The sequence below is a fragment of the Carettochelys insculpta genome, chromosome 27 (genome assembly GCF_033958435.1).
Source record: "Carettochelys insculpta isolate YL-2023 chromosome 27, ASM3395843v1, whole genome shotgun sequence".
NCBI classification, from domain to species: domain Eukaryota; kingdom Metazoa; phylum Chordata; order Testudines; family Carettochelyidae; genus Carettochelys; species Carettochelys insculpta.
In genome coordinates this window covers 14,727,779-14,755,680 of record NC_134163.1, presented here as the reverse complement: position 1 = coordinate 14,755,680, position 27,902 = coordinate 14,727,779, and the positions used below count along the sequence as shown (strand labels likewise).

Genomic DNA, 27,902 nt, shown 5'->3' with positions numbered 1-27,902 from the left:
AGGTCTCCCTTGGTGAGAGACCGAGCACTCTGCAAAAGACAGCTGTTTGGTAGGCTTGGGGGAGAAGGCTGAGGACAGGAAGGAGTTTGTGGAAGCTTTTAATCCTGCTGAGACAGAGCGGTGGTGTTAATGGTGGTTTGGACTAATTAAATTAAAATAAAAGTTGAGTCCCTTTAAGATGTGCAGATGTACAGGGTGCTGCTGGGAGATCAGCCGACTGGCTTACCGGTGTGTGCTGAAAAAGAGGAACACACAACATCTGCTAAAAGAAGAGTGGGTAGGGAAAGCAAGAGAGCTGCAAACCATGGGAGAATGAAAACACTTGGCAGTCCCTGCAGCATTTGATTAGCTTAGCTGTTTCACCATCTGCTCAAAACAGTAAACCTGCAGAAGTCTGCACTGCCTCTACAGTGAAAATGAGCAGCCCTGGGGTACCCTAAAGACTAACAATTTTATTAGGAAAAGAACTTAAAATTGTTAGTCTTTAAGGTGCTACAGAACTGCTTGTTTTGTGAAGCTAGACTGTCACAGCTACCCCTCTGTGCCTTTATAGCAAACACCCCATAATGGCAGGGATAAGAGGGATTCTTATTATACCTATACTTGGAGTGAACATTCTGATAATAGGCCTGTATCTACAGTAGACATCCCCATGGCTATGAGATTGGGTTGAGTCACTGAAATTCAAGGCTGTTAAGTTAACTTTACAAAGCCCTGGTTACTTGAGCAGCCAGCTCTCTCCCCTGCAGTACTTTTGGTCTTCCATAAACATGGAAACATTGTGAAGAGGTTGTGCTTTATTTCATTCCTGGCTGAAGACCTGGTTTGTGGAGAGGAGATGCAAGAACACAGCAGCACATCCTGAAATAGTGAGGGCTCAAACTAAATGGATCAACTAAACTCCTCACTAAAGCCTGAATGTCACAGATGCCTTGATAGTTTTGGGAGAAGCTCAGCCTCACCAGCGGCCTGCCAAAATTTTCTACCTTTATTACCTAATGTTTCATAGTTATTGCCCATGTGCTGATTAGCCTCATCAGCTGCAACACCCTCATGTGCAAGCTGTAATAAGCGCACCTGTTACACTGACATATATCACTGCTCAGAATGGATCACATACTTCTGAGCAGCAAGCCTGACTGCCCAAGTTTCAGTCATGCTCATATATTTTAATTTTCCCATGATGAACTTGTATCAAACTGACTAGTTTGTTTTTATTTTTTATTGAAAGCCAAGCTGTTAACTCTACATCCTTGAGAGAGAGTAACAAAAAAATGTGAATCACACACTCTAAATGGCAAGAGTTTGTTATCAGGGCAGGGGAGAAGGGCAGACAACACACATTGGGGAGAAACCAAAATTACAGTTTGAGATGTTCTGAAAGAAGAATATCATGCAGCTTTATCTTCACCCACAAAAACCTGTGGTGAGGGCCCTGTGTCTGATCAGTCTGCAATAAACAGCTAGTGGACAGAGTGGGTTTGAGTTTGTTTGCAGCCAGAGGAAAAAAAAAAAGTTGCATTGCAGCAGTGTTTCCTGGACCAATAAAAGTCCACTGGCCTCCAATAACAGATTTGAAGGTCTGGGTCTCTGCCACCCACATACACAGAAGGGGGCGCTGGGCCTCTTGTGCCGAAAGTTGTACGTGAACGTAGTGATCGGGAAAGTGAGGGAACTAGCATTGGGCAAATTTCCCCAGCAGTCTTCAATCCCATACAGTGTCGCTCTGTGCAATGCTTTAGGCTTTATCTTCTACTAAGCAGAAATAAATAGGCACCAGTTTTGTAGTTTTAGCCAGAGGCCAGACTCTTCACGTGACTCAATAGAGGATTTGAAGCTAGGGGAACAGGCTAGTCAACAAACAGATACTCACCTTTCAAGGGGACTGCCCCATATGTTTTTAATAAAACTACAGCCATGGGAGCATATCTGAAGAGGGGATGCAATGGACACAAGTGTATTTCTTGGCAAATAACATGGCACTGAGCCATAAATACATGGAGTCCCTGAACAATTCCCGTTAGTATCTTTGGTGCTACCCTTCTGTACAGGAGGGCACCATATAAAAACCTCCATTCTCACCTGCTTGTCTCCTTTTTGAACACCATTCCAGGCCTTGTTATGATGTAGTTGTCATGGCACTCAAATGTGCAGTGACTGGACTTCTAGGCCTTTGTTCTGGGCAACAGATGTGGTTTTGACTTTAATAGATTTTACAATATTTGCAAGGAAAAAAAAAAGGATGACGCAGTCTCTAACATTTCACAGTAAAATTACAACAGTATTGAAAATACTTTGTCCTGAAAACACTATCAGTAGTAAGGTCGCCTTGGATTGTTCTGTAGAAAAGGGAACAACAGAAGATTAATTAAGATTGCATCATAACAGAACAACAAGCATTGAGCTTAGTTAACAGTAATTGGAGGGCTCCTCTGAAATAGGGGATTTCAAGAGATGAAATCTGAGCTTTCCTCTGGAAAACTGCAAACGAAATGCAACATTATGTGCGTCGGCCTGTGGGGTGTAATGCCGAGTCACGTGCAAATTGATAAGCTTTTTGCCACAAGGAGGAGAATGATTATTCAATATGAAACAGGCTGGGATTCAAGGACAAGCCATCAGCTGCTTTCGTATGCGGCGTTTATACTTAGCACACACAGCTTCCAGGTAAATGCAGGAACTTTTGTATTAAAAATAACAGCAAGGAGGAAGCTGACTGTCGGTGTGTGTGTGTTGTGGTATTCATGATTTGATCTGACATCAGAACAGAACCAAAAGGGAAATTTCATTGTGATGTTCCCTTATTTGCTCTGTTAAAATGGAACCTTTCGGGGTATTTAGGAATATGCTCTAACGAAAAGGTACAAAGTAAGAGCTTTACAAACTCTGTGTCTCTCTCATTCAATACCCTCTCTCCTGAGGTGCACGGGTAGATTAAACTCAGCATCTTTTTACCAGTAGGGAAACAAGGACAGGGTGGTGATTTGCCCAGGATTCTTGGGGCATGGTTCTCCATGGCTTTGCCCCTTGTGTAGTCATTTACAACAATACCAAGGGATTGGAAACCCCAAGGCCCACATTTGGTACTTTCACACTCACTTTATATTGTGTACGTAGCTGCACAATGGGCAGAACAAAGGAGAACTAGGCCCAGAGTCCCAACTTTTTGTCCCCTGTACTAGCCAGAATCTGCCCCAGCAGGGGGTTCCAAATCCTAGCTGGCGTTTGGGAAGCACTTTGAAGATGACAAACTGTACTGTGTCTCCTTTGTTTCTACACAAGGCAAAATGTGCCATAAAGGTAAAGTATTCCTGAGGTCTAATCCACTCCTCCCTGCTATCGGATACTGGCAGACACAAATAAAGCTTCGCTATGTCTGAAGTGCATTAGGAGTCACCTCACCAATGGGTTGGGTCGGAACCTGTAGGCCAACATCATTCTTTTACGGAATGCCTCATATTCGTCATCTTCCTTCGACAGCTCAGCCGGACGGTCAATTCCAAACCCAGCTCCATCCACTGCTGTGGTACCCCTGTATAAACCAAAAAAAAACCTCACAGGTTAAGCAGATTGTAACAGATGCCCTTTCCTGCTAATCACAGGAACCACCCCTCCCCCCATAGTTTATGCCCTCTCTAATGAGGGCACAGAGACCAAGGGATCATGTTTGTCTTGCACAGACCTGCAGAAGGCAGGTAGCTAGGCTGCCCCTAAGAACAGTGCAGTGCAGTGCTGTTCCAACATTGCAACCCAATTCCTCCGAAGCACAAGCCCGCTGCTGGGCAGAAATACTTCCCAAAGCAGCAATGAGAGAAGTTGCAGCATAAAGAAGAGGTTAATTGGGCATGTATTTAACTAGACCTATAATGGGGATGACTCAAGGCTTTGGGTTCATCCCTAGGTGAAGCATCCCTTGTCGGGCTGATTAGCCTCTGCCGGTCAAAATGACCAAATGGACCTACCTTACGTAAGGAAGGAACACTGAAAAAAGGTGCCCCCCACCCTCAAAAAGGGAGACACCGGAAGTTAAGAGTCGTCTTCCCTGTGTACCAGACAGCTCCCTTGCCTTTCCAAGTCTCAGACAAATGGCAGAGCCTAATAAATCAAATATTGTCCAACACTGTGAAGTGCCCGATTGCTCCTTGCAAGATATTTTGGAAAGGTGCACCGGAAGCCTCATTATTCTGTACACAATAATCTCTCCCCACTGCTCTCGATTTATGTGGGTCACCATCTCACCAGATAGATGGTCCTCCGAGAAAGGAGCTTTGTAGGGACACTGAATCTGTGTTTTCCAAGATGTATGCACAACTGGAGTTTATAAAGGACCCACTGGATGGGGAACATTTTCAACTGCTTTCATCATCTATGTTGTTTCTCTATAGTCCAGTGTACACCACAAACAGCTGGTCATTCTGATCCATTTTGGATGGGATTACTCTTTACTATCCTGAAAACGCGTGAGTAAGCAAATGATTGGTGTCCAGAGAGGGATGGCATGCACGCACAAAGCCGACATGGCTTTCAAAAGCAGTTGGAACAGTACCATCTATTGGCAATTGCCTTCAATGCACAGCACGCCAGAGACCCACAGGGCTACATCAGTTCTCTAAGTGGACAGGGCATGCGTTGGCTATTTGATCATATATGGCAGCCTACAAACAATCTTCACATAGTCTGTGTAAGGCAAGTAAACATGGGGAAACTGAGGGACAGGGGTCATATCTCAGAGGATGTCAATGTGAGAATCAAGATTAGAATTCAGAAGTTGCTGGCCCATCTATCTCGTGTACAGTAACAAATCTAATTCTGGAACCAAAATGCCTCTACTGATTGTTTTGCTTTACTGAAAAGGTCTTAAGCTCTGTCCGACTGATGAACACAGACACATTCATTCCAGCTACTTCCAGTACGCTAGAATGGGAGCATCAACACCTACCTGACAGAGAAGGACAAATCAACAGAAGGAAAAACACAGCGTTTTGCTTACTTGCTGACTGGATTTTTAATGCCCTGTCCCTCGGAGCCAAGGCCGTCACCCTCCTTCCAGCCCATCTTCATCAACATTTGGTAGCCTATATTCTCCACAGTCAGTTTGAATTCCTTGTACTCTGAATAATCTGGTTCGCGACCTTCCTGCAGGGCAACAAAAGGCAACACGAGTTACAATGCACTGGAGGAGGGGAGCAAGGAAATCCCCAGGTGGTGGTGATGAGCGAGGACCTGGCAAACAGGGACCCTTAGTAACATTAACAAAACTTCTTGGGATTCCACTGCTAGTCCCCCATGGGGAAAGAAAGAGATGAGCAATGCAGCACAGCAGAGCCACCCAGAGTCCAAAACGCAAGGAGCAGTGACTTCCCCCAGGAGATTACATTGAGAAGTACTAGGCTTCTGAATTCAAAGTGGCTCACTGGACTGGCTCCTAAGATGGTCCTCCTTATTTAAAGAGAGATAGCCAGGGAACTTCAGGATCCATCCCTCATGCTGGCTAAAAAAAGGATGCCAGCTGCAAGCTGTACAACTAAGAGTTGGCAGGAGACAAGGGTTCTGCATAAGCTTCTCATGGGTTTTATACTTTGGCTTTATTACATTTGTCTGATTGCTTATCTCCCTCTGAAATGGGAACTGCTGCCCTCTCGGCAAGCAGCCTGAAAGCTTTGTCCATTGAACTGTAGTGTCGTCTAGTGCCCTGTATTCCTTGCTGACATGCTGTCTTGCCACTCAGCCCAGCCAGGCTTCCTGGTGAATTACAACAGATCAGCTCCCCCACTCCTACAGTGAGTGTCTAGGCACCCGGGGAATGGAATTATTTTTCCTTTATCTCCAGTGGTGGAAGAACATCAGCATGTCCTAGCTATGCTGAATCAGGGCATTAGGTTTTTCCAAAGACTGACATCCAGAGGTTCTGGGCCTAAAGTATTAAAAACACAATAAACTCCCAAAGAAGCTGTGCCACTACATGTTTCAGGACTGCTGGCAGCCTACTCTGATAAATGACTGAAAATGTTGGAGTTCTTTCCCTCAGCACTACCAGACAAGTCAGATTTCTGCTGGAGAGCTCCAGTGTGGCCTAAGAAACATGATGCTCATTTCACCTTTAATGCCTTGAACGTCTCCATGAATTTCTCCAGCTCATCAGGTGGCAGAAAGTCTCCAATGAAATGCTTCCCTCTGCCCATCTGAGTCAGCTGTTCAGCCCATTCTGCTCAAGACATGGAGGGGAGGGAAAAAAAAACCCACAGAGTAATGATTGAGGGTGTCCTTTTGTAGCACCTTTGACCTCAGCATCTCAAAGAGCTTTACAAAGCATTAAGCCTCACAACCCTATGTGAAATGGGTGTTATCACCATTCTGTGAGAGGGGAAATTGAGGCAATGAACGTTTATATGAATAGTCCAAGGGCACTCTGAGCCAGCGGCAGAACTGGGAACACCCTGACTAATCCCTTGCTCTAGCCTCAAGACATTATGCTCCATTCTATGGCAGTCTTAGCACAGCAACAGAATGAGGCAATCCAGTGCTGCGGCGTTCTCACCAACCTCGAGTCTTGTCCATTTCCATGCGCCGAAGCTGATGTTCCCACGTCCCCAGTTCATTGTCTACCTCTTCATCACTGTCGTAGTCATGCTGGTGCTGCTGAACTGCCTTTTCCCACATCACCTGCATTTCCTGCATGGCTCGCTTGTGTTTCATGATCATGTCATACATCTGCTGCATCTGGGGAAGCGAAACAGTAGCCTGCTCATTGAGACAGCTACTCTGTAGGCAACAGAGCATACAAATTTCCAAATTCTGCACTACAGCTACCAAATTCAGCCCATTTCCCAGTCACAGGATTTTAAAAATAGTAAATTTCATTACTTCAGCTATTTAAACTTGGAATTTCATGGTGGGGTAATGACCCAAAAGGAGCTGTACATGTATGTTGCAAAGTTACTGAAACAAGAGGAGTGGTGATATTCCTACTCTTACTGCTGTGCTGCTGCTGGCAGGGTCCTGCCTCTAGAACTGGGTGCCTGGCCAACAGCTGCTGCTCTCTGGCCACTGAGCTCTGAAAGCAGGACAGAAGAAAAAGGGTGACAATGCCATACTGCACCTTAAAGTAATTGCGACTGCCCTGTCTTTGCAACTTCCTTTTGAATCAGAACCCCCAATTTGAGAGACTCTAGTCCCCTCTCTGAAATCCAGGTAGTATAGGGTGAAAGCCCAAAAAAAACCAGATTTCACAGCCCAGGATGTGTTCTTCATGGCCATGAATTTGGCAGGGCCTCAGACAGAGCACATGACTGCCTCTTCTATGAGACAGAAATGCAGGCCAAGAGGACTACAAATCCTAGCAGGCAATGCTGAATCAAGCTGCAACCAGCCTAGTGCTCAGCACAAAGAGGAGCAACACAGCTGCTGGCACCTCTGAGAGCTGCACCCATATATTTACAACGTAGGGAGCTGCGAGGCGATCCTTTTAATGTAGTTTAGTTTGAATGCAGCTCTCGGGGTCCCCAAAGTTGCCAGTTATGAGCCTCTGAACTACAGGAAGACAATTCTCAGCAGGGAAGAGAAGAGACACAATAAGCCATACAGATACTGGGCATTAGCTGAAGTCTCATATGGATAGCACATGAGACCTAAGGCAAGCTCACAGGCAGAACTCCCTTTTGTTTAGTGGGGCGATGCTTTGGCTGTATTTTGCTCATGTCTCTTGTGCTCTACAATGCATTTCTGCAGACCAAGGCATGACCAGTTACTTAAAAATCCAATACCAAGAGGTTCTGTTTGTTCAACCTCTGGGGAAAATCTCTGCAGTCTACTGCCACCCATGATTCCTCCGTTAACCCAACCACTTTGCAATGCAATGTACTGGTGCACAGATGAGCTTAAAAACAATCACTTCACGGCATTACCTCCTGCTGCTCTTTCAGCTGTTTTTTTTGGGCATCAGAGAGCTCTGTCACACCCACTAGTCCAACCGGTTTCCCTTTTTCATAACCAAGACCCTTGAGGTCCTGAACTGAAATAAACAAATGTTAAAGATTTTTCAAAAATTAGAGCCAGCTATTCAAAACAGCAGAACCGTATCCCACCATCCTGTCTAAAGCTTACTGTCTGTTTCAGAACTCATGCATTAAGTTGCAAAGTTGCACAACACCTCCCAACAGAACTTTGCAGAATCACAGAAGAAAAAGGCTTAGGTCACATTCTGCCTCATGGTCAACTCAGCACTGTTCCCTACATTGATACTTTTCTAAGACTTCGTTCTTTCCAGTTTCAGACATTCCCTAGCTTCCCTTGGGAAGCTATTCCAGTGTCTTGGAGATCCCACCTTCAGGAAGTTTATCCTCCCAGGCAGTCTAAAATTACCCTCTCAATTTAACTTTATTTTTTCTCATTAAGATCTCCACACCACAAGGAAACTGGTATTAAATTATACACCATTATACACCATTAAGTGCCCAGCAGATTTTGGCCTGTCCATGTATCATGTTTACTATGTGAATAGCTGCCTATCATTCAGAATGATAAGCAGTCACACCTTTTTTGGAAATTCCCACTTCCCATAATCTTTACTTTTCAGCTACAGATTTCGGAAGAGGCACTGCTAAAGATGTCAGACCTCCTGCCTTCGAAGGGGAGACATTTTAAATCTCAGCTTGATGTCTCCATTGGTGATCCTTGTTCTGCTACACCTGGGTCTAAAGGTCCTGTGTTAGAATGACTTTACCTGAGGCTGTATTGGAAAGGCCGTGAAATTAGGATTTAAGCTCAGTAAGGCAGCATGCTGCTGATTCTGACTGGCCAGGAAGTGTGTTGTATTATAGGATCTTTTTAAAATTGCAGGATTCTCTCTCTAATATTTTGGAGCAATAACAAAAACAAACAAAAACATTCCTGGTGCAGCAAAGCCAAGATTTACAATGAAGAGCAGCTTGTCAGGATAGTCCGTTTTCAACTAACTGGGCTGACGGCTCTTGTTTTAAATATTTAAGAGTTGCAGTTATCACATTTAATGGATTTAGCAAAAAATCCCCACACACAACCTGCACGTGGAAGCGCGTTATGTTCTTCGATAGAGAGAGAAGGGTTACTTTCTAGTGGCTGCAAGAGCCTCAGTTTTAATGTGAGCCAAGGTTATGGCTAAATGATGCTTCATTAATTATTCACCATCAATTAATTATGAAGCCTGATAATAACAGGATCATTGTTCATGACACCAAGCGTCTGTGTAGGTGGTAATTAGGTCCCAGTGGTCATCCCTCCAGTTTCTTAACTCTCACTTAGGGCAACTGATCAAAGCACTTTACCCTCTTCCCCATACACTTTCCGCCAAGCGTGTCATGAACTGCAAAGTGGCTTCCTTAGCACCTGCTTCCAAATAAGGATATAAAGTGGTCCAGAGCTCACGCTCATATGGCCTAGAGTACTTGGATACTCACATAATCAGTCTCAAAAGCAAACTATATCTATTGAGTTCAGCAGAAAGAGAGCAAGAGATTTTTCTAAGACACAGAGAGAAACTTGCTCACACTAGCCCCTGTGAGGTACCAAGCATGCTTCAGTTTCCAACATAATTACAGCAAACAACAAAACAAACCTATCCATAAAATGATCAGACAGGGATCTTTTAACTAAAGTTAAAGCAAATCTTCTCTTGCCAATGCCAGTGAAACTCAGGAGCAGCTCCACAGGAGTTGCTGATGGAAGACTGGTGAGGGGAGACTCACTCAAAACATCACATGTGAAACTGGGACACATTTGTGACAGCCCAAATACAGGATCAGCTCCGGTCTCAGGGAACAATGCAGTCAAAGACAGGCTTGCTGAAGAAATCTGTACACCCTCCACAGAGAAGGTCAGTAGCTCTTTGATTTAATCTGAGAGTTGATGCCATCCAGAACAAACAGCCTGACACAGCTCAGGAAGCCTTTAAATGTCGACAGGCCTCCTGTGACAGCCTTAAAAGGAGAAGGATCAGACAGAGTGGCATCTTCCTTTCCCTTCCAGACATATAGTACATGTCTCTGCATTGCTTTGTCCTAAAGCTGTACACCTGATTTCATGGACCCAACATACTACCTTGCAGTTCTAGGTCCTCAAGGCAATAACATACTGAAAAACCTATTGCATGTGCTTAGCTCTGTACAATGACTAATTAACCCCCAAAGTGCCACATATATCCTGGCAAAGCTGAGAGAAGGAAGAAAGTCTTTGGTGCAGGTGAAAGAACTGCTGGAGAACAAAGCCAAGATGGTTGCCTAGGCAACTTGTGTCATTGTGCACACAGTGCTAAAGTCAGCATAATTCCATAAAACCAGGTCATGGAACTGAAAGAGTTATCTGGAGCATGCTAATCCCAGGCAAAAGATGAGGAGCTACTCCTCAGCCTGGGTCAAAGAGCTGCTTTCATCCTGGAGAATACTAACTTCGGCTGCAACAGGGTTAATGGTGCAATTTGTATTTGCAGCATCTCGCACAAGGGTGGGCAATAAGTTTTGACTGGGGGGGAGCTATTCCAAGATTTTGGTAAGTGGTCAAGGGCCCCACTTTTCTATGGAGGGGATGGTGGTTCTGGGTGGGAGGTTGGGGTAGGGGACTGAAATGCAGGATGGGGTCTGGCAGGGAAGTCTGGGTGAAGGAGGGAGTTAGGCCCTAGGGCAGTGGATTGGGGTGCAAGGTCTGGGATGGGGTATGGATGTAGGAGAGGATTCTGGCCTAGGGGAGGGATATAGGATGGGGTGCAGGGTCTGTGAGGGAGCTGTGACTTGGCACAGTGGAGAGGAATGTGCAGAGGGTGTGGGTGGTGATCTGTGACAAGAGGTTGGGGTGCAGGGTCTGTGAGGGGGGGAGAAGAGTGGACCGGGGCAGGTTTTGGCCAAGAGGCATGTACCTAAGCAGCTCCCAGCCAGCAGCACTCTCAGCCAAGCTTCCAAGATGTCTAGCAACCCCAGACCACTCCATGTGGCTCTCTGTGACGCGGGAGAGTTTTGTGTGCTGCCCCCAGCTCAGCAAAATCTCAGCTCCTATGGACTGAAAACCGGCTTTTGCTAGGGGTGGGGGAAATGTGCAAAGCTCCCACTCCCTGGCAGCATAGGGAACAGCTAGCTGCTTGGAACAGCACTGTGCTGTGTGCAGGAGTGGGCTGCATTAAAAAGCCAGATCTAGCCCTCGAACTATCAGAAGGCTATTGGAAAGTTTCCCTGTTCCCACCACACCCAGAGAGGATGTCTCCTTCCTTTCACTGCAAGAGCAATCGCTCTCCAGCCAAAGAAAGCCATTAGCTACTTGACTTTTGGCTCAATAGCCTGAGGATCATATTAATTACAACAAACCCACAACAGCGTCCTGTGTCCCATTCCAAAGGTCTCATCAGACATGCACAGACACCAACTCATGAATTCTCCTGCAGTTCCAAGACTTTTGAATGGGGGTGCTGTTAATTAGCATTCAGCATTTTGAATACCAAACTCGCTATGCTACACAAGCAACTAAGTGTCTGAACTGTCATATACATAAAAGGAGCACCATTTCCATCTAAAAGACTGTACCACACTCACCACTCTACATGGTATTGATTTAAAACTGAAAACTGACAGGAACTAAATGAGAAATAAACAGTCCTCATCTAATTATCTGAGGCTGCAAATCAGCAACATTTACAGAGAAGGAGGGGCTGGGGAGGTACGTGAAAGAACAATGCAGAGCACATATTGCGATTCTAGCTCCAGAGAGCCATGCCTACAATTTGGTATTCTAGTCATCTGTCAGCTAAAGAGGTTAATTCTAAAAGAGCGTTATTCCTTCCGAACCAATAAACACTTCCCCTGCAGAGCATTAACACAATGTTAACAGTTGATATCCAACGACTGACAGCTTGTTTGCTGTCCTTTCTTTTACCTGACAAAACGCCTTGTGGAATAAAGAACATGAGTGGCTAGCATGCCACCTGTCCAGTTCAGAGGGAGCTAACATGGAGGCTAAAGGGAAAAGCAAGGGGAGGATTTTAGAAGGAAGGCACAAAGGATTGCATGGCTGTAAAACCCCATCAGACCTGAAGTGCAGCATGAGGTGCAAGGCAGGAATTCACTTATTTTATTACGATAGCATCTGACCGGGTTTGGCTTTATTCATTTTTTTTAAAGGTATTAAAATAAAGCAACTCTGGTGTTACAAGCCACGTAGCCTGGCTTTTACACAGCAACCCTGCTTTGACAGTTGCAGCCATTTAATGTAGAACGAGTAGAGATATTGGCGTTTGATTTCTGTCTCACTACAAATAGATTTATGTGATCAGACCGGCAGTACATTTAACCTGGTATCTCACCTCTCTCCAGATATAGCTGGTTAAAACTCGATTTCCATTTTGCAGGAAGGTTCAACATTTCAAAATATGTTTTAATTCTAAATGGTACCAGTGCTAAACTGTTTCATTACAGCACAAACAGGAGACACTGATTTATAAATGATAAGATGCTTCAATAAGTGCTAACCAGCAGCTGCCCTTTATGATTTTAAAAATAAAATATTTTAACTACTACTCGTGACCCAAAATAATAAAACCTCACATAAAATATCATTCTAAATGAGGTTTTCCAACATGAAACATTTTTTGTTTCAAAAATATCCCCCCTTTCAGGAATTTGTCGAAATCAACATTTTTCCCAGAACAGTTCAGATTTCAGTGGAAACAAGAGATGTTAAGGGTTAACCAGTTAGCCTCCCCCTAAAAGGAAAAGGCTTACCAGTTATGGTTAACTGGTGGGGGCTGGAGCCACTATGGCTCCTGTAATAGTTCCTCCTCCTCTCTTTCCATTGCCTCTCTTTCTGTTCTCCTACTGCCTCCTCTTCTCTGCCCTCTGTCCTCATCACACTATGGCTACGTCTACATGTGCAGCCAACATCGAAATAGCTTATTTCGATGTTGCGACATCAAAATAGTCTATTTCGATGAATAACGTCTACACGTCCTCCAGGGCCAGCAACGTCGATGTTCAACTTCGACGTTGCTCAGCCCAACATCGAAATAGGCGCAGCGTGGGAACGTCTACACGTCAAAGTAGCACACATCGAAATAGGGATGCTAGGCACAGCTGCAGACAGGGTCACAGGGCGGACTCAACAGCCAGCCGCTCCCTTAAAGGGCCCCTCCCAGACACAGTTGCACTAAACAACACAAGATACACAGAGCTGACAACTGGTTGCAGACCCTGTGCCTGCAGCATAGATCCCCAGCTGCCGCAGAAGCAGCCAGAAGCCCTGGGCTAAGGGCTGCTGCCCACGGTGACCATAGAGCCCCGCAGGGGCTGGAGAGAGAGCATCTCTCAACCCCCCAGCCGATGGCCGCCATGGAGGACTCAGCAATTTCGACATTGTGGGACGCGGATCGTCTACACGGTCCCTACTTCGACGTTGAACGTCTAAGTAGGGCGCTATTCCTATCTCCTCATGAGGTTAGCGACTTCGACGTCTCGCCGCCTAACGTCGAAGTTGGTGCCGCTACTTCGAAGTAGCGTGCACGTGTAGACGCAGCTTATATGGCCAAAATATTCAAAGACAGGCTCTTAAATTGCCCCTAAAAATGTCTCTTTATTAGGCGCCCTTGAAAGTCTTGTATTCATGTGCATACAGCCAGCTCGCTGATTCATTACTCATAGTCACTTGCACATATGGGACATAAGTGTTTAAATTTTGCAGGGACAATAAGGGTGTGGCTACACTTGCATCCATCTTTCAAAAGAGGTATGCAAATGAGGGAAATCAAAATGCAAATGAGATGCAGTTGCATATCTGGAACCTCATCTGCATATTCTTATTTCAAAGGAGCTTCTTTCAAAAGAAGAAAACCAGTGTAGACACTGCTCTTTCTAAAGTAAACCCATCTTCGAAAGAAGTCTTTCCTTTAGTTAATGGGAAGGATTCTTTTGAAGAGGGGGTTTACTTTCGAACGAGCAGCGTCTACACTGGTTTTCTTCTTTCGAAAGAAGCTCTTTTGACACAATATGCAAATGAGGTGCCAGACATGCAAATATGCACCTCATTTGCATACCTCTTTCGAAGGAGGAATGCAAGTGTAGATGCACGGTAAGTGTGCTTCTTCTTCCAGTAGAAACCTCTTGTGTCTGATGAGAGTTGATATGCCCTAAAGAAGCGTGAAGCATGCTATCCTCACAGAGGAATCACAATCCTAGATCATGGTGCAGTACCATGACTTGAAGCAGGTACTGGCAACTGGAAATTGGCAATTTTGCTTGCATCCTTTAGCGCAATGGTTCTGAACCAGGTGTACATGTACTCGTGGGGGTACTCAGAGGTCTTCCAGGGGGTGCATCAACTCATTTAGATATTTGTCTACTTTTACAACAGGCTACATAAAAAGCACTAGCAAAGTCGGTACAAGCTAAGAATGATTTGTTCATACCCCTCTGTATACCATACACTGAAATGTAAGTGAGATATTTCTAATCCCAGTTGACTTATTTCATAACTATATAGTATAAAGGAAAAATCAGCAATTTTTCAGTAATAGCATGCTGGGATGCTGCTGGATTTTTCTGTCAGTTTAAGTGAGATGAAACCTGGGCACACACAAGACAAAAATCAGACTCTTGAAAGGTAGAGTAGTCTGGAAAGGTTGAGAGCAGCTGCCTTAGTGCTATGAGGAAAAACTACTTGTGTTCAGTTACTCTTCTGACCCATCCCCTTCAAAGAGGATAGAAGAGCTGCCCAAGGATGTTAGTGGCCATGGGGAATAAGCAGAGTTCATACTTAGGAACAGAGATAGTCAGAAGACCACTGTTGAAGTGAACAGGCCTAAAAAGCAGAGGCTGGGGCTATAATGAGCTATAGCTCGCCGAGTTTTAGTGATATCTAGAAAACGATAAGATTCCAATCCCCAGTGTCACTGAGATACAGTAGTTTATCTGGATTTGCACAGAGGAGGAGTTAGCTGCCAGACTTAGCTGAGAGATAGAAGGTTGCTGACTGATGAGATTACAGCAAGAGATAAGACTCACAGGGTATTCTGCTGACAGAGCCAACTGAGTCAGGACAGATCACAAGCTAGCTGAAAAAAAGATCCACTCAATCCCAAATACAGAACCACTAACCTGATAAGGGGGAGGGAGAACAGTCTATCTCCTGCTGGGCAAGCTCTGGTGGGGGCAAATCAACCTTTTCCTCCTCGGGGCCCCATCTGCTCTTCCTCTTCTTTTTAGGAGCAGCTGCAGTGGGCTGTTTAGAAGAAGTAGGGGATGAGGACGAAGATGGTGTGACCTCAGGAATGCTCTTGTGTTTCAAGTTGGATTCTGGCACAAAAGGCATCCCCATGGAACTGCTCTTGGCCTTACGGAACTCCTCCAGCTTTTGCCGGTAATATTTGTAGCCTTTGCTGTTTGGTTCATATAAAAACCTAAAGTTTAAAAACAAAGTGGTGCATGGAACAATTCAATTAAGTGACAGGTCTAAACAGTGATCTGGCCAGGAATTCTCCAATGACATTTTCAAAACACCTCCCACCTCCTCTAAACCCATGCCTTCCACTATATCCCTGAACACACCTTTGTCCTCTGAGATATGCCTCATCTGTCTGTGGTGCAAGTTAGAACACAAGCCCCTTGGGAGAGGGACTGTATCTCCTGTTTGTAAATGCACCCTGGCTGGCAGTTACAGTATCACAGGCATACAGAGAAGTAATAAGGTGGTTTTGGTTTGCTTTTATAAGATCATGTTGTGAGTGGAAACAAAAAAGGCTTCACCAGCTCACAAATATACCCCATAAATCCTGTTCCAGTTCACAAGGCAGACATCTTCACCTTACCCAAGAGAAACGTGGACTAGAGGTTAACGCGCACTCCCACTCCAGTGCTGAGTTCATCAGACAACACCTTATCACCACTAAGAATCATTTTATGTAACACTCTCACCTGTACCCAGAGTTTATTGCTATAGGTTGTAACCTCATGCAGAAATAGTATTTTCCTTTTTTGGATGGAGGGAACATAGTATTAATCTCTGTGGGAGAAACATGAAGGTCCTGCAATCTAACAGCTGCATTGGTTAGACATACTCAGAACTGTCACAAATCTATCCTCCACTTCCCCCAACCTGTTTCAATTGAAGCATTTTAACTTAAAACCATGACACCCTTCAATCCCCATCTCTCACTCTTCAGAGGATCAATTTATTACTGATTACACCTTCTCATCAGGAGACTGATGTGTTTTTGTAGGAGCACATAGTTATACAATAGGCCTTTTCAATCTATAACTGCAGGATTCTACACAAGCACATGCATGCATGTCTCTTGGTTGTAGTCTAAAATTCGCTGAGGTGTGACCTCGTGCATCTTAATTCAGACAATGCTTTTGTACTCTTAATTGTGCACTGTGCCAGGGTAGAGAGTGGAGTGCAGAACAGGACCCTCCACCATGAGCCACACATGAACTAACCCAATGGAAGAAGTGACATTAAATTTCCCCCAGCTGGCACAGATGGGATTCCCAGCAGGGCTTTAGCTAGAGTTAAATGACAAAATGGCTCAGACACTAGCATGGCTGACTGATATGCCACTCAACATGGAGGCGGGGTGGGGTGGCTCCCAGAGTGTGGCATAGCAGCTAGTGCAATGCCAAGATTTCGAAAAGGAACGGGCTAATTAAAAACGGGGGGGGGGGTCTAGCTTCACTCCAGGAGACATACTGTAATCCTCTGCAGTGGCAGAAACAATGAGCGAGAAAAACCATGCAGCTCCCTGTGGAGGGCTGTGAGGAATAAGGCCTGTCAGATAAACTGATGAGAGCAGGTCTTCCTGGAATTTAGTGAAGGCGCCCTACAAAGCAGCGGTGAGTCTCAGTACCAGATGGAGGTTATGAGTGAAGGGAGGCAGCAGGGGAAGGTGTAAAGGAGTAGCACTGATAACTAGTGCATTGCCATGGAAGCGAGGAAGCGAACATGCAATCGGGGAACTCAAAAGCAAACAAAAGCCACTCAGTTTGTTAAGCGTGTTTTCTGCTCAGAGATGACAGCCTTGGGGTGTGATTTGGGATCTAGGATTGGTCAGCTATCTGACTGTTCTGTAGCAGGAAATAAGTAGGACAACAGCTACATGACAAGCACTGGAAAACGGGTGGCACAAAGGAATGTCCATTATTTCCAATACATTTTGGGTGCTATGGAAAAACGTACTGAACAGACATAAAAGGGAAATAATGCCAGCTTCCACAATTTACAGTCCTACACCCTGACCCTGCAAGGAACTCTATGCACAGGGACCCCTGTACCCACCCAGACCACACTGTAGGATCAGGGCTTAAGAAAACCATAAAAAAAAAGCCTAAAGGGAGTGGAAAGGGATACACATAAAGGGATCAGGTGACGGCAGCACATGGCTTCAGTTCCATGATATCTAGTACAAGAGAAGTGACTTATTTCTAGCAGGCACTGAAGCAGCAGCAGGACTAAGAAATGATAGGAATGATGGGAGGGGACCACACTCAGGAAGTGGGTTACATGCACAAAGGGGGACATGAAACAAAAGACTGGAGACTGCTGCAGAAGTGAATGCACAAGGCATAGTAGCACTGTCTGGCAAAGTAGGAACAGCAAGAAGTGAAAATCATACTTCAGGATTATTAAACCTCATTAAACGTGCAGAAAGATGGCGCTAAGTGGATGGAGCAGGGGATTTTGAAATGGGAATCGTGGGCTCTGTACCAACCTTTGCCATATAATCAGGCTGCTGCTGGTGTCCTAAGTCTCATCACAGAGGTTTGCCCCCTGTCAGCCCTGCTTTAAAAAAACAAAAACCACACAACAACCAAACATGCATCCCCAGCTGCTGGCTTCTTCCTTTACCTGAACGCTTGGTTCTCCCGATTGTTCTGCAAGGCAATAGCTTCCACCTCTGGACCCCCGTCAGCTATGAACCTGGCCAGCTTCTCAGCAAAGTTCTTGGTCTCTTCATCCTCTGGGGGTGAAACTTTAAGCAGGCTGTCAATACTGGGCCCAACTCACACACCCAACAGTCAAAAACCTATCTGTTCTACAAACCCCAAGAGTGGAATAAGGAGGGTTTATTTATAAGAATAATATAAAAAAAAAAAACAATCAAAAAGTCAACAGTTCATATCACTGGGTATCAGCTAGCCCAGTGGCTTTTGTATTCAGAGGAATGGCTGTGTCTTTCACACTTGGATTTTCTGAAGGGGAGGGGAGTAGGTGAGACTATGGTAACATGCAAGGCAGCTTTTCCCTTTCAAACACCCTAATTTGTCTCCCGCCTAAGACGACAGGCAGCTTGATCCTCCTATACTGAGTATTTGCTCACAGCAGAAAATCACAATGAAACTGGCTAAGGCCCCCACTTCCAAAATCAGTGGGAGCTTAATCAGGAGTGTGGCAGGTCAGAGGTGGAGAGAGAACAGTGACTCACAGCATGCTTCTGCTGGCCAGCTGGGGAGCAAAGCAGAAAAGCAGTGTTCCGCACACAGCCTTGGTCCCCCTTTTACCTGGAGAAAGGAGCTACTGCAGCCCTAATCCAGTGGTACAGATAAAGCCTTGACTATGAATGCCCTCTAATGAGCAATCATGCAAGTATTTTGTTTACATACAGCTGCTTTATACGCTACTTCCCATCTTCAGAGCAACATGGCAATGTGGCCAAATAGCTAGAGCACAGGAGCAGGCGCCCAGGTGACCTGACTCACTGTAGGGGCATGAGCACGTCATAACACTTCCTTGTCTCAGTATCCCACCTGCAAAGTGTGGATAATGCCACTGAGCTACTAAGCTGCTGCAAGGATTAACTGATACTATCCAGTGCCCTGGACCTGAAAAGTTCTATCAAAATCATTGCTCCTGTGTGTTAAATCAGTCTTCAGCTCCCTGCCCCAATAAACAGCATTCGTCCATTTTTCAACATCTGAAGACATTTAAGTGATTTGCCATAGTCACAGATGAATTCTGTGCCAGAGGCTGGATTAGAAGCAGGATGTTCCTGATCCTTAGGGCCCTACCAAATTCATGGCCACAAAAAATGCACCACGGACTGTGAAATCTGGTCTTGTGTGTTTCTACCCTATACGATAGAAATTTCACAGGTGAAACCAGAACTTCTCAAACTGGGTGCCCTGACTCAACAGGGAGTTGCAAGGGGACAGGGAGGCAGTGTCACAGTTATTTTAGGGGAGTTGTGGTATTGCCACCCTTACTTTTGTGCTGCCTTCAGAGCTTGGCAGCTGGAGAATGGCAGCTACTGGCCAGACTTCCAGCTCTGTAAGAAGGGACCTGCCAGCAGCAGCACAGAAGTAAGAGTGGCAGTACCATACCATGACACCTTTCCTTCTGTGCTGCTGTCTTTAGTGCTGGGTGCACACACACTCCCTTTTTTGGCCCAGGATGCCCACAATTACACACTGAACTCGCAGATTAAAATAGATGAAATCATGAAATTGATGATTTTTAAAACTGGATAACTATGAAATTGACCAAAACGGAGAAGTGAATTTGGTAGGGACCTAATGATCCTGAAATGATGCTTACTTCACCAACCCTCTCCTCCATCCCAAAACATTTAGTGGTTTACATTTCATGTTACTTCACTGGCGAATCATCTGCTTCCGCTGCTTTTCCACTTAAAGCTACAATTACCAGTTCACACAAACCCATCTGTTGGCTATGGAATACACTACAATTGGAAAGTCATGGCTTTCAATGGGAAATAAGCAGAAGAACAGAAGAATGAATGTTAAAAGGAACTCAGACCCTGTTCCCATTCTGACCCATGTAAAGTAATGTTACAAAGCAAACAATAGTACTTGAGAAGCAAGACGGGTTCTCAATCTATTGTCTTTCAGGGCTGGAACATCCTTTTCAGGATCAAACTCTGCAGAATCTCCTTCTTTCTAGATCACTTTCATTCTCCACAGGAAGCAACCCTGTGTTGGAGTCACACTGATTTAAATGGGACTTTCATGCATGGAGGGCTCACAGGATCAGGCTGTCCTATAGACTCAGGAAATGAGGCATCAAAAGCCATATAATTGTCCTTGTGACACTGCTTTACCTACAGGCAGCCAGAAACTAAAAGCAAGCCTAAAACTGCCCCATATTGCACTTGGACTGGTTCTTAAAACGTTTAACTAGCAGTTACAGAGAGAACTGACAAAGCCTTTATGATCTTTATTCATGACTGAAAGGTTATGCTCGAGACCCTCCCCTCATTTACCTTTCTGACAAGAGGACGTCTGCAAACTCTGATTCTCTTTTTTCATCTCTGCTATTTTCTTTCTGTAGTACAGGAATTCCCTGCTGTTCTTATCGTGCAAAAATCTGAAGTGGATGAGAGGGAAAAAAAAAGTCATGAGAGCATGTTTTGACCTGTTCATGTTTCTACTCACTTGGCACAAAAACAAAAAAAAAGACTAGACCAAATCAGAAGATAAAACTACTCTGAAAATACTTAAAGACTCCATTAATAAATTGTATTACATATAACCATGGTTCTCACCCAGGTGTCCTGGACTCTCTGTGGGGGCTCTGAGCAGGTATCTGGGAGATCCACCAAGCACTGTAGTGTTACACTTGCTGGGGCTCAGGGCAGAAAGCCTAATCCCCACAGCATGGGTCTGAAGCCCAGGGTCCAGAGCCTTGCCAGTCAGGGCTAAGGTCAAAGCCTGAGCCATAACTTTGTGGGGGACCCAGGCAATTGCCCAGCTTACTACCCCTAATGCCAGCCCCATCTGGTGTAGGCCAAAAACTAGTTATGGTGGCACAGGTGGGCCCTGGAGTTTTTATAGCATGCTGGGGGGTGCACCAAAAGAAAAGATTGAGTACCCCTGGCATATAACACTTTCTACCCATACATCTCACAACACTTTAAGAAGATAAGCAATATTAACCCCATTTTTCCATTGGGAAATGATCACCCAGTAGGTCAATTACAGAGAGGAGAGAACCTGACTCCCAGCCCAGTACACTTACTCACATGAGCACAAAAGCAATCAGGGCTACTGGCTTCTCCTAACTGCTACTGATTTGCTACATGTCCTCAGCAGTATCATCTCCTCTCAGTAACTCAGTTTCCCCATTTGTAACACAAGTTCAAGAATACTCAACTACCTCAAAGGAGATAGTGAGACATAACTAACTGGTCTTATAAATCAACGGGGGAAGGCTGTTCAGACACCCAGGGTATTCTTCAGGTTCTCTGCAAAAGCTACAAAGGAAATGACGTCAAAGATCCAACCTCCATCCTCCCAGAAGATCACAAAGCCCCTGCTCTTGCATGCCTGGCTTAAGTTCTTCACAAAGAGATACAATATGCTGCATTAGCAAACAAAGATGGCCACCAAAACTTACGAAAATGCTGGATTATCCTTGTAATCTTCCATAGCGACCTTTTCTAACTCTGGTCCCCCTTCGGCCACGAACCTAGCCAGCTTTTCCACCACTTTCCGGGTCTCTGCATCCTCTGGGGGTAAAACTTTAAGCAGGCTGTCAGTACTGGGGTTCAACTCACACACCCAAGAGGCACATTACTTCTAAGAACCACAGCGGTAGACAAGAGTGGGATAGGGATGAGGAGAAAAAGGATGAAATGGGGAGCCAGTCTTCTACAACTGCTCAAGTTACAAATCTGAGTTACTCTCAAGCCTTACCTCCCCTGTGGGAAAGGAGCAATCTGAGTAGAACAGGGAGATACATGTATCTCAGGTGATTTGTGTATCTCAAATTGGAAGGGACCCTGAGAGGTCATCCAGTCACGTCACCTGCACTTGCAGCAGGACCTCTCACCATCCCTGACAGTGGGTTTTTTTTTTTTAACCCTAACTTGCCCAAGACCCTTGAAAGGCCCCCTCCAGGGCTGAACTCACAACCCTGGGTTTACAAGGCCAATGCTCTAACCACTGGGTTATCCCTCCCACCATTATGAGAGGAAATAAGATTTGGGTTCCTTACATTTTAGGGTTCGATAGCAATTTGCTAACCAATTAGCTGCTAACAACTCTAATACACAAATGGATGGGGACCAGTGTTCTCTCAGTGTTTCCATCCATAGGCAGAATACATTTTGTTATGTTCGCTGCCAATAGAAATGCACACTGCCACCTGTGGTGCTCTGCTCGTCAACTGGGCGGCTCCTGAACCAATCCTGGGCAGTTGCCCAAGCGTTCAACTTACAGGGAGTATTAGAGACAATGGGGCTTTTTTAAAAAAACAAGCAATGTATTGTTTATGAAGGGTCATGGATTTCAGCCCCTGAGATGTCACTCTTTAGCCACATACTGGACACAGTCTGGATAGTGGGATCTTAAGATTCCTCACACTGCACTTACCAGCGTGCCTTAACCTGACCCAGAAAGGACAGCTACCAGAGAGGAGAGAGCTCATTCCCTGAGAAGTTACCCTTTGACGTCTCTGCTGAGACCATCAAGAGACCAATTCATCTCGCGTATCACAGGAAGTCCAACAGAGGACACGTGTTCACTGGGAACTAGACAAGGACCAATCAAACCTCACATAGGCCACTGAACTGCTATCACAAAGTAACAGATTTTTCAGCACTGAACTAGGCTAGTTTTGACCCAATGACCAAAAAGCTCCATATCTAGTGCCCATTCCATTATCCAATTGGTCACCTATATTTGTGTTGCAGTTATTGTATGGACATTTAATTCCTGCCTTGGTTTTTACCAATTATATGCAGATCTTCCTGGGATTTTGCTTAGGTTTTTGGTAAATATAGCAATAAGGCTGATCCCATCTATCAAGAAGTAACTTTTGACTATATCACCAAGACCGTTTCACAATTTGTTTAATAATGGAACATGAAGCCTAGTTAGCAGGTCTGTAAGTATGCCCAGACTGACTCTCCTAAGCCAATTGTGCACTACATAAATGGAAATTCAAGGGAGTAGATAAGTTTCTCATGAGATCACCTTGGCCCAAATTCCTTCTATTATTTGATATGCTAAAAAATTCTTTATTTTCCTTGATGTCCCAACCTAACTTAGGAGTCAAATTCCAAGGACAGAAGGGACCAATGTGGTCAGCAATCTGTTCTCCTTTATAACACAGGCCATCCCTGGAGTTTCTCTGTTAGAAAAGATCTGATCTTGATTTACAGGGTAAAGAAAGAAGTTTACATGTCCAATATGGTGATTTCCTAACGAGGCTCTGGAAAAATGGGAGGACTTCACTTCTATCTGCTTTTCTTAACTAGAGCCCTGCATCTCTGATAGTGCAGAAGATACCTGTGCTGGGATCTCTCTATCCCTCCCTCCCCCAGGTGGAGGTGCCAGAGCAGATGCCGGCACTGCTGACGGGGAAGGGCAAAAACTTCTGAATCTTCCTGCAGGAGAGGCCAAGTGCCAGCCGTGCCCCGCATTACCTCCCCAGCCTGGTGAGCACTGACCTGCGGAAGCTCCAGCCCCCATACTGCACAGGGACACATGCTGCTTTGCTGCCGACTAGTGCAGCTGAGAGCATGCATGGGGGAGGTGAATCATTTCCAAGAGAGAAGGAGAGCTCCAGCAAAGTAGGGAGCAGCCCTGTGCCAAGTGGGGGAGGGACTGGCTCTGTGGGGCTGGGGCTGATGATCTGGGGGCAGCACCCTGTGCACCAACCAGTTCCTGGGCAACAGGGGTTCCTCCTTCCCCCCACCGCTGTGGAGATTAGAGTGGGCAGGGACCCAAAGCAGTATTTCTGTTCCCTGCTGTGATCTAGCAGAAGTTATTGCTGCTGGATGCCACTGCTTACGAGCACCTGGCAGCAGGTGCACATGATGCAAGTCTATTCCCCTCCCTCCATCTCCCACCCATTGAGACCCTCACCTCGTATGCATGCTGTCCCTCACCCCCCCAAGTCCCTGCTCTCATGCTGCCTGCCTCTTCCTTGTAAGACCCTGCCCCCTCCATTTGGCTTGCTGAGTGGATGGAAGTAAATGCCATTGATTTTTGATCATCTGGTTGCGGATCACATGAGCGGAGCCTGGTCAATGCTGATCCACAGTTTTGTATCTGCACAGGCAGCAGTCCATCCACAACATGTCTAGTATTCAAACAGCCACTCCTGAAGAGGGAGCCATTCGTTTTCAACCTATTAAAACTGAAACTAGATGCATCTCAAAATCAATGTTCCATCCAGCCTGCTTTTCAAGCTGCAGATAGGCGCACACACTACTGCCACCCACATCTAAAGAAGTTCAACTAAGTGCAGGAAAGATAAGGACACATCTTTCTCCGTGCTGCTTCTTAGAGTGTTTTGTGATGGTGAAAGCTGTTGGTGTGATAGCCTGGCAGACGAGAATCCTCAAGCAACAGGACAGACAATGGCATGGGGAGCTTTCCACACACTGAATAATAAATGTGTATCAGCCCCAAACCAGAGGAACAGTACCTAGAAGTGAGGGTGCCACTCAGTCTCCGCAGTCCAACAATTCAATCCTCAGCCCCCGCCAAGAAGCTAGCAAGACATGGGCCAACCAGAACCAATTGTAATGTTTATATTTTGTGATGCAGACATCTGCTCCATGGGATCTGGGCTGAGACTTACCAAATCAATGCACATGAGAAATTAAGATCTTTCCAATGAGAAAACAAACAATAATTCTTCCCCATAAGAAAGACTGTAACTAGAAGCCTGGGGAAGCATTAAACCAAGCTCTGTTTCCCAACTGAACCCTTACTGATGGGCTATCTAAGCCTGCATGCAAAATAAATAAGAGTTGAACTTCAGTTTAACAGGATGGAACTTACTTTTAATTTCTAACCATTGCTCATAATCCTCCTCTTCATCATCATCTGGTGACTGAAACACACTGAGGCGGTTAGCAACTGGCATCTGTTTGGAATGGGAGTAATTCTTCACTTGGTTCAGCATGCTGCTCATGCCCATGCTGGGTCGTTTCCCGATCAGGATGGATTTCTTCCCTGTGCTTGACGCAGAGGTGTTTGCAGAAACGTTGACAGGACTTGGAGAGGCTTCTTAAAAGAGGGGAAAAAAAAAATCTCCATATCCTTTCTTGTTTAATCTGAATAGTTAGTGCAGGCCACCAATATGGTTACCACAATGGACTGCGTTTAATTTTAGGTCTACAAATATTTGTTGGTAAACACCACTCATCTAGGCAGCTGAGTTTAGGGAATATTAGGCTCTCCCGGAAATTTTAAGAAAATGCATTTCAAGATGAAGAATGGGGCTTGTTTATAAAACAAATGACCTCTGTTTATTCAGAGCAATGGCAGCAATGCAAGCTTCTGTACCTTAGTCTCCATTTAGAGGGACTACTTCTATTTCAGCGTTTAAAGAAACCAATGTTAGCAAACACTTTTCACTCTCCAGCATTGGGCTCCTTAATATAACTACACCTGTATAGCACCTCCCACACTTCTGGTGTTATGAAGAAGGTGGAGTGGGCGTTGGGGGGTTCAAGGGGCCTTTTGTTGCTCTAGAGTCAGCTTACCAGTACTTGATTGTTCCTTCTGCAGCTTAAGAAACTGCTGGAGAAAGCTGCCATCATTGGCAAACTTGTTGGAAACAGAGGCTTCATTCTCTCCACTATCATCTCTAAGTAGGGGAAAAAAAAAAAAGGCAGAGACTGAACGCTTAATATCCTTTCTTGCAGCTCAGACAGCAAAATAAAATGCCTGTAATGGTTACTGTTTCAAGGTGGAAAGACAGCCTGTTTTAGTAATAAACAATACTTCCTGATCATATATCATTTTCAAAACATTAGGTACTAATGGATCTACACAACTTCCTGTTAGGTATTGGTAAACCTGTTTAACAGATTGGAAAGTAAAACAGAAAGTTAAGCAAGTCACACAGTCTAAACCTACAATGAATCATGGTTAGAGCTGGAGTTCAAATTCAGGTATTCCAAACTCTCAGTCAAGTGCTTGGACTATGTCTCTCTCACCGTATAAACTACCTCAACCACAGAACTTCACAACCACAGAATTTGCCTTTCATTTGTGCATCTCACCTAGTTCATTCCCCAACCTACTTAAAATAGGATTACTGGTAGCAGAACTTCCGTATCAATTTCCCTGAGCAGCAAAGGAAAACGTTTAGTCAAAAGACTACATTAACCAAGCCACAATAAAGACTAACTGCACAGTTGTAGCCATAACAGGGTTAACATCACATAAGCATCAGGCAGAAAGCCCCAGGGAAAACACATAAGGACTCTACTAGCAACAATCATGTGTGATTGTTGCTACTAGTTGTTCAACGATAAACAATACTTGGGAAAGATACTGAAAATTGCCTAGCATAAAAAGATGTTTAATTGTAGAGGCTGAACATCTCTCATCTGGCAACATCCATAATCTGGGATGATTCTAGTTAGCTGGACCACCCCTTATTATGGGTGTGCCCAAATTTCCCCTGGTCCTATAGTTTCTCTACACTCACCAATCCTGACTCTTAGTGTTCTGCACTGACATTAATTTTAGTTTACCCCTAAAATGCCTTTAAAGAGCCCAGTAAGAAGTGGAAGTGTTGGTAATGCTCCTACACAATATTGATCTCCCACGGTCCAGCAAATTCCCTTGCTCGGGAGTTGTCAGGTCCTGAGGGTGCTATACTACAGAGGTTTAATCTGTAGTAATTTTAAAAAAAATAATAGTCACGTACATAGTGGTTTCTGAAACAAAATTTAGTGACAGAAACCTATGTTTCATACATACTCATTGAACCGAGGTGGGTGTTGGCCGACCAGGTGATTCTGTTTTGCTTGCTGCTCCATTTTGGCTTCAATTTCTTTTTTCTTTTGTGCTATCAATTCCTCTTGATGAAGGATATTCATATTCATCTTCACAGATTTTGATGGTGTAACACCAAACCATCTGCTAGCTTTTCCTGAAAAAATAAAGTGGGACCAAAATTAACCTTTATTTTCTGTTTGAGATTATCTAGAAAATTATTAGAGTATTTATAAATAAAGTCATGCATAGATACAAATGGGTATCAGCATCCACATCCATAAAAACGGCTTACACTTATCCAGATCCACAAATGTGGATATGCAAGGATACACAGTGGATATCTGCAAACTTGCATGGTTCTAGAACAAAATTTGTGCCTGCATCCATATCTGCAAAAGTGAGTCACAGATATCCACATCCACGGAGACAAACACCTGAGGATATAAAACAGATCTCCAAGGATTTGCAGAGCTCTACTTACAAATAACTGGAGGAACATGTGATGAAAAGCAAACAATCCACAATCCACTTCTACCATTCCTGACTTTTACCAAATGACCCATGTTCAGAGGACATAAATACTTTAATCTTTACCTCCATTTTACGTGCTCTACACATAAAGTTTAGTTCAACCTAGCAACAAGGCTCAGGGCTGTGAAAAAAGTCACATCAGACGGATTTACTACAGTTATGGTGAAAACTCCTCCATGATTGCAGTGCCTGCATTACAGCAGCCTTGCTGCAGTGAAGACATAACCTTAGACGGAGCCCTGTGGCAGGACGCTGCTGTGACACTGAACCTACGTGAAGCGAACCTCAAAAAAAAAAAGGTGCTACAGAAATCCAGGGCGGGGTTACGTCGGAGATGGGAGACCCACAGAACGACACCCCCCCCCCCCACCGGTGAGAGAGCAGGTCCGCAAGGGAAGTCGTTGGGTTCGAGCCTGGGGGGCGGGGAGGGAGGGAAGGAAGGAAGGTAAGGGGCTGAAATCCCGCTCCGCTAGGGGAGGTGACCGTAGAGAGGGACAGGAGGAGCCGCGCCCCAGCGGCGGAAACAGAACTGGTACCTGCAGCATCCCGAGAAGTGTCCATTTTGATATCCCTACCCCACGATGCACCGCGGCTATCCGGGGCTTATGGGAGGGGAAAGGGAGGTGCCAATGAGCCGCAAAGGCGCCTGGGAGTTGTAGTCCGACATCA

At 45.0% G+C, this 27,902-nt stretch overlaps 1 protein-coding gene across 2 annotated transcripts; it reads right to left on the bottom strand.

Annotated features, from left to right (window-relative positions):
* Positions 1-1,207: 1,207 nt before the first annotated feature.
* Positions 1,208-27,805, bottom strand: SUGP1 (SURP and G-patch domain containing 1). 2 transcript variants are annotated; one of them, XM_074978613.1, is made up of 14 exons: positions 27,770-27,805; positions 26,685-26,856; positions 25,457-25,560; positions 24,750-24,977; positions 21,352-21,475; positions 20,219-20,322; positions 17,848-17,971; positions 15,102-15,403; positions 7,905-8,011; positions 6,543-6,720; positions 6,099-6,205; positions 4,991-5,136; positions 3,403-3,532; positions 1,208-2,339 (listed from the first exon to the last, which is right to left on the bottom strand). In XM_074978613.1, exons 1-14 carry the CDS (start codon positions 27,792-27,794, stop codon positions 2,313-2,315), a joined length of 1,878 nt encoding a protein of 625 aa, XP_074834714.1. In that variant the 5' UTR covers positions 27,795-27,805; the 3' UTR covers positions 1,208-2,312. The 2 variants fall into 2 exon arrangements, with proteins under 2 accessions (XP_074834714.1, XP_074834716.1); XM_074978615.1 differs by having other exon boundaries at positions 17,848-17,959.
* Positions 27,806-27,902: the final 97 nt, after the last annotated feature.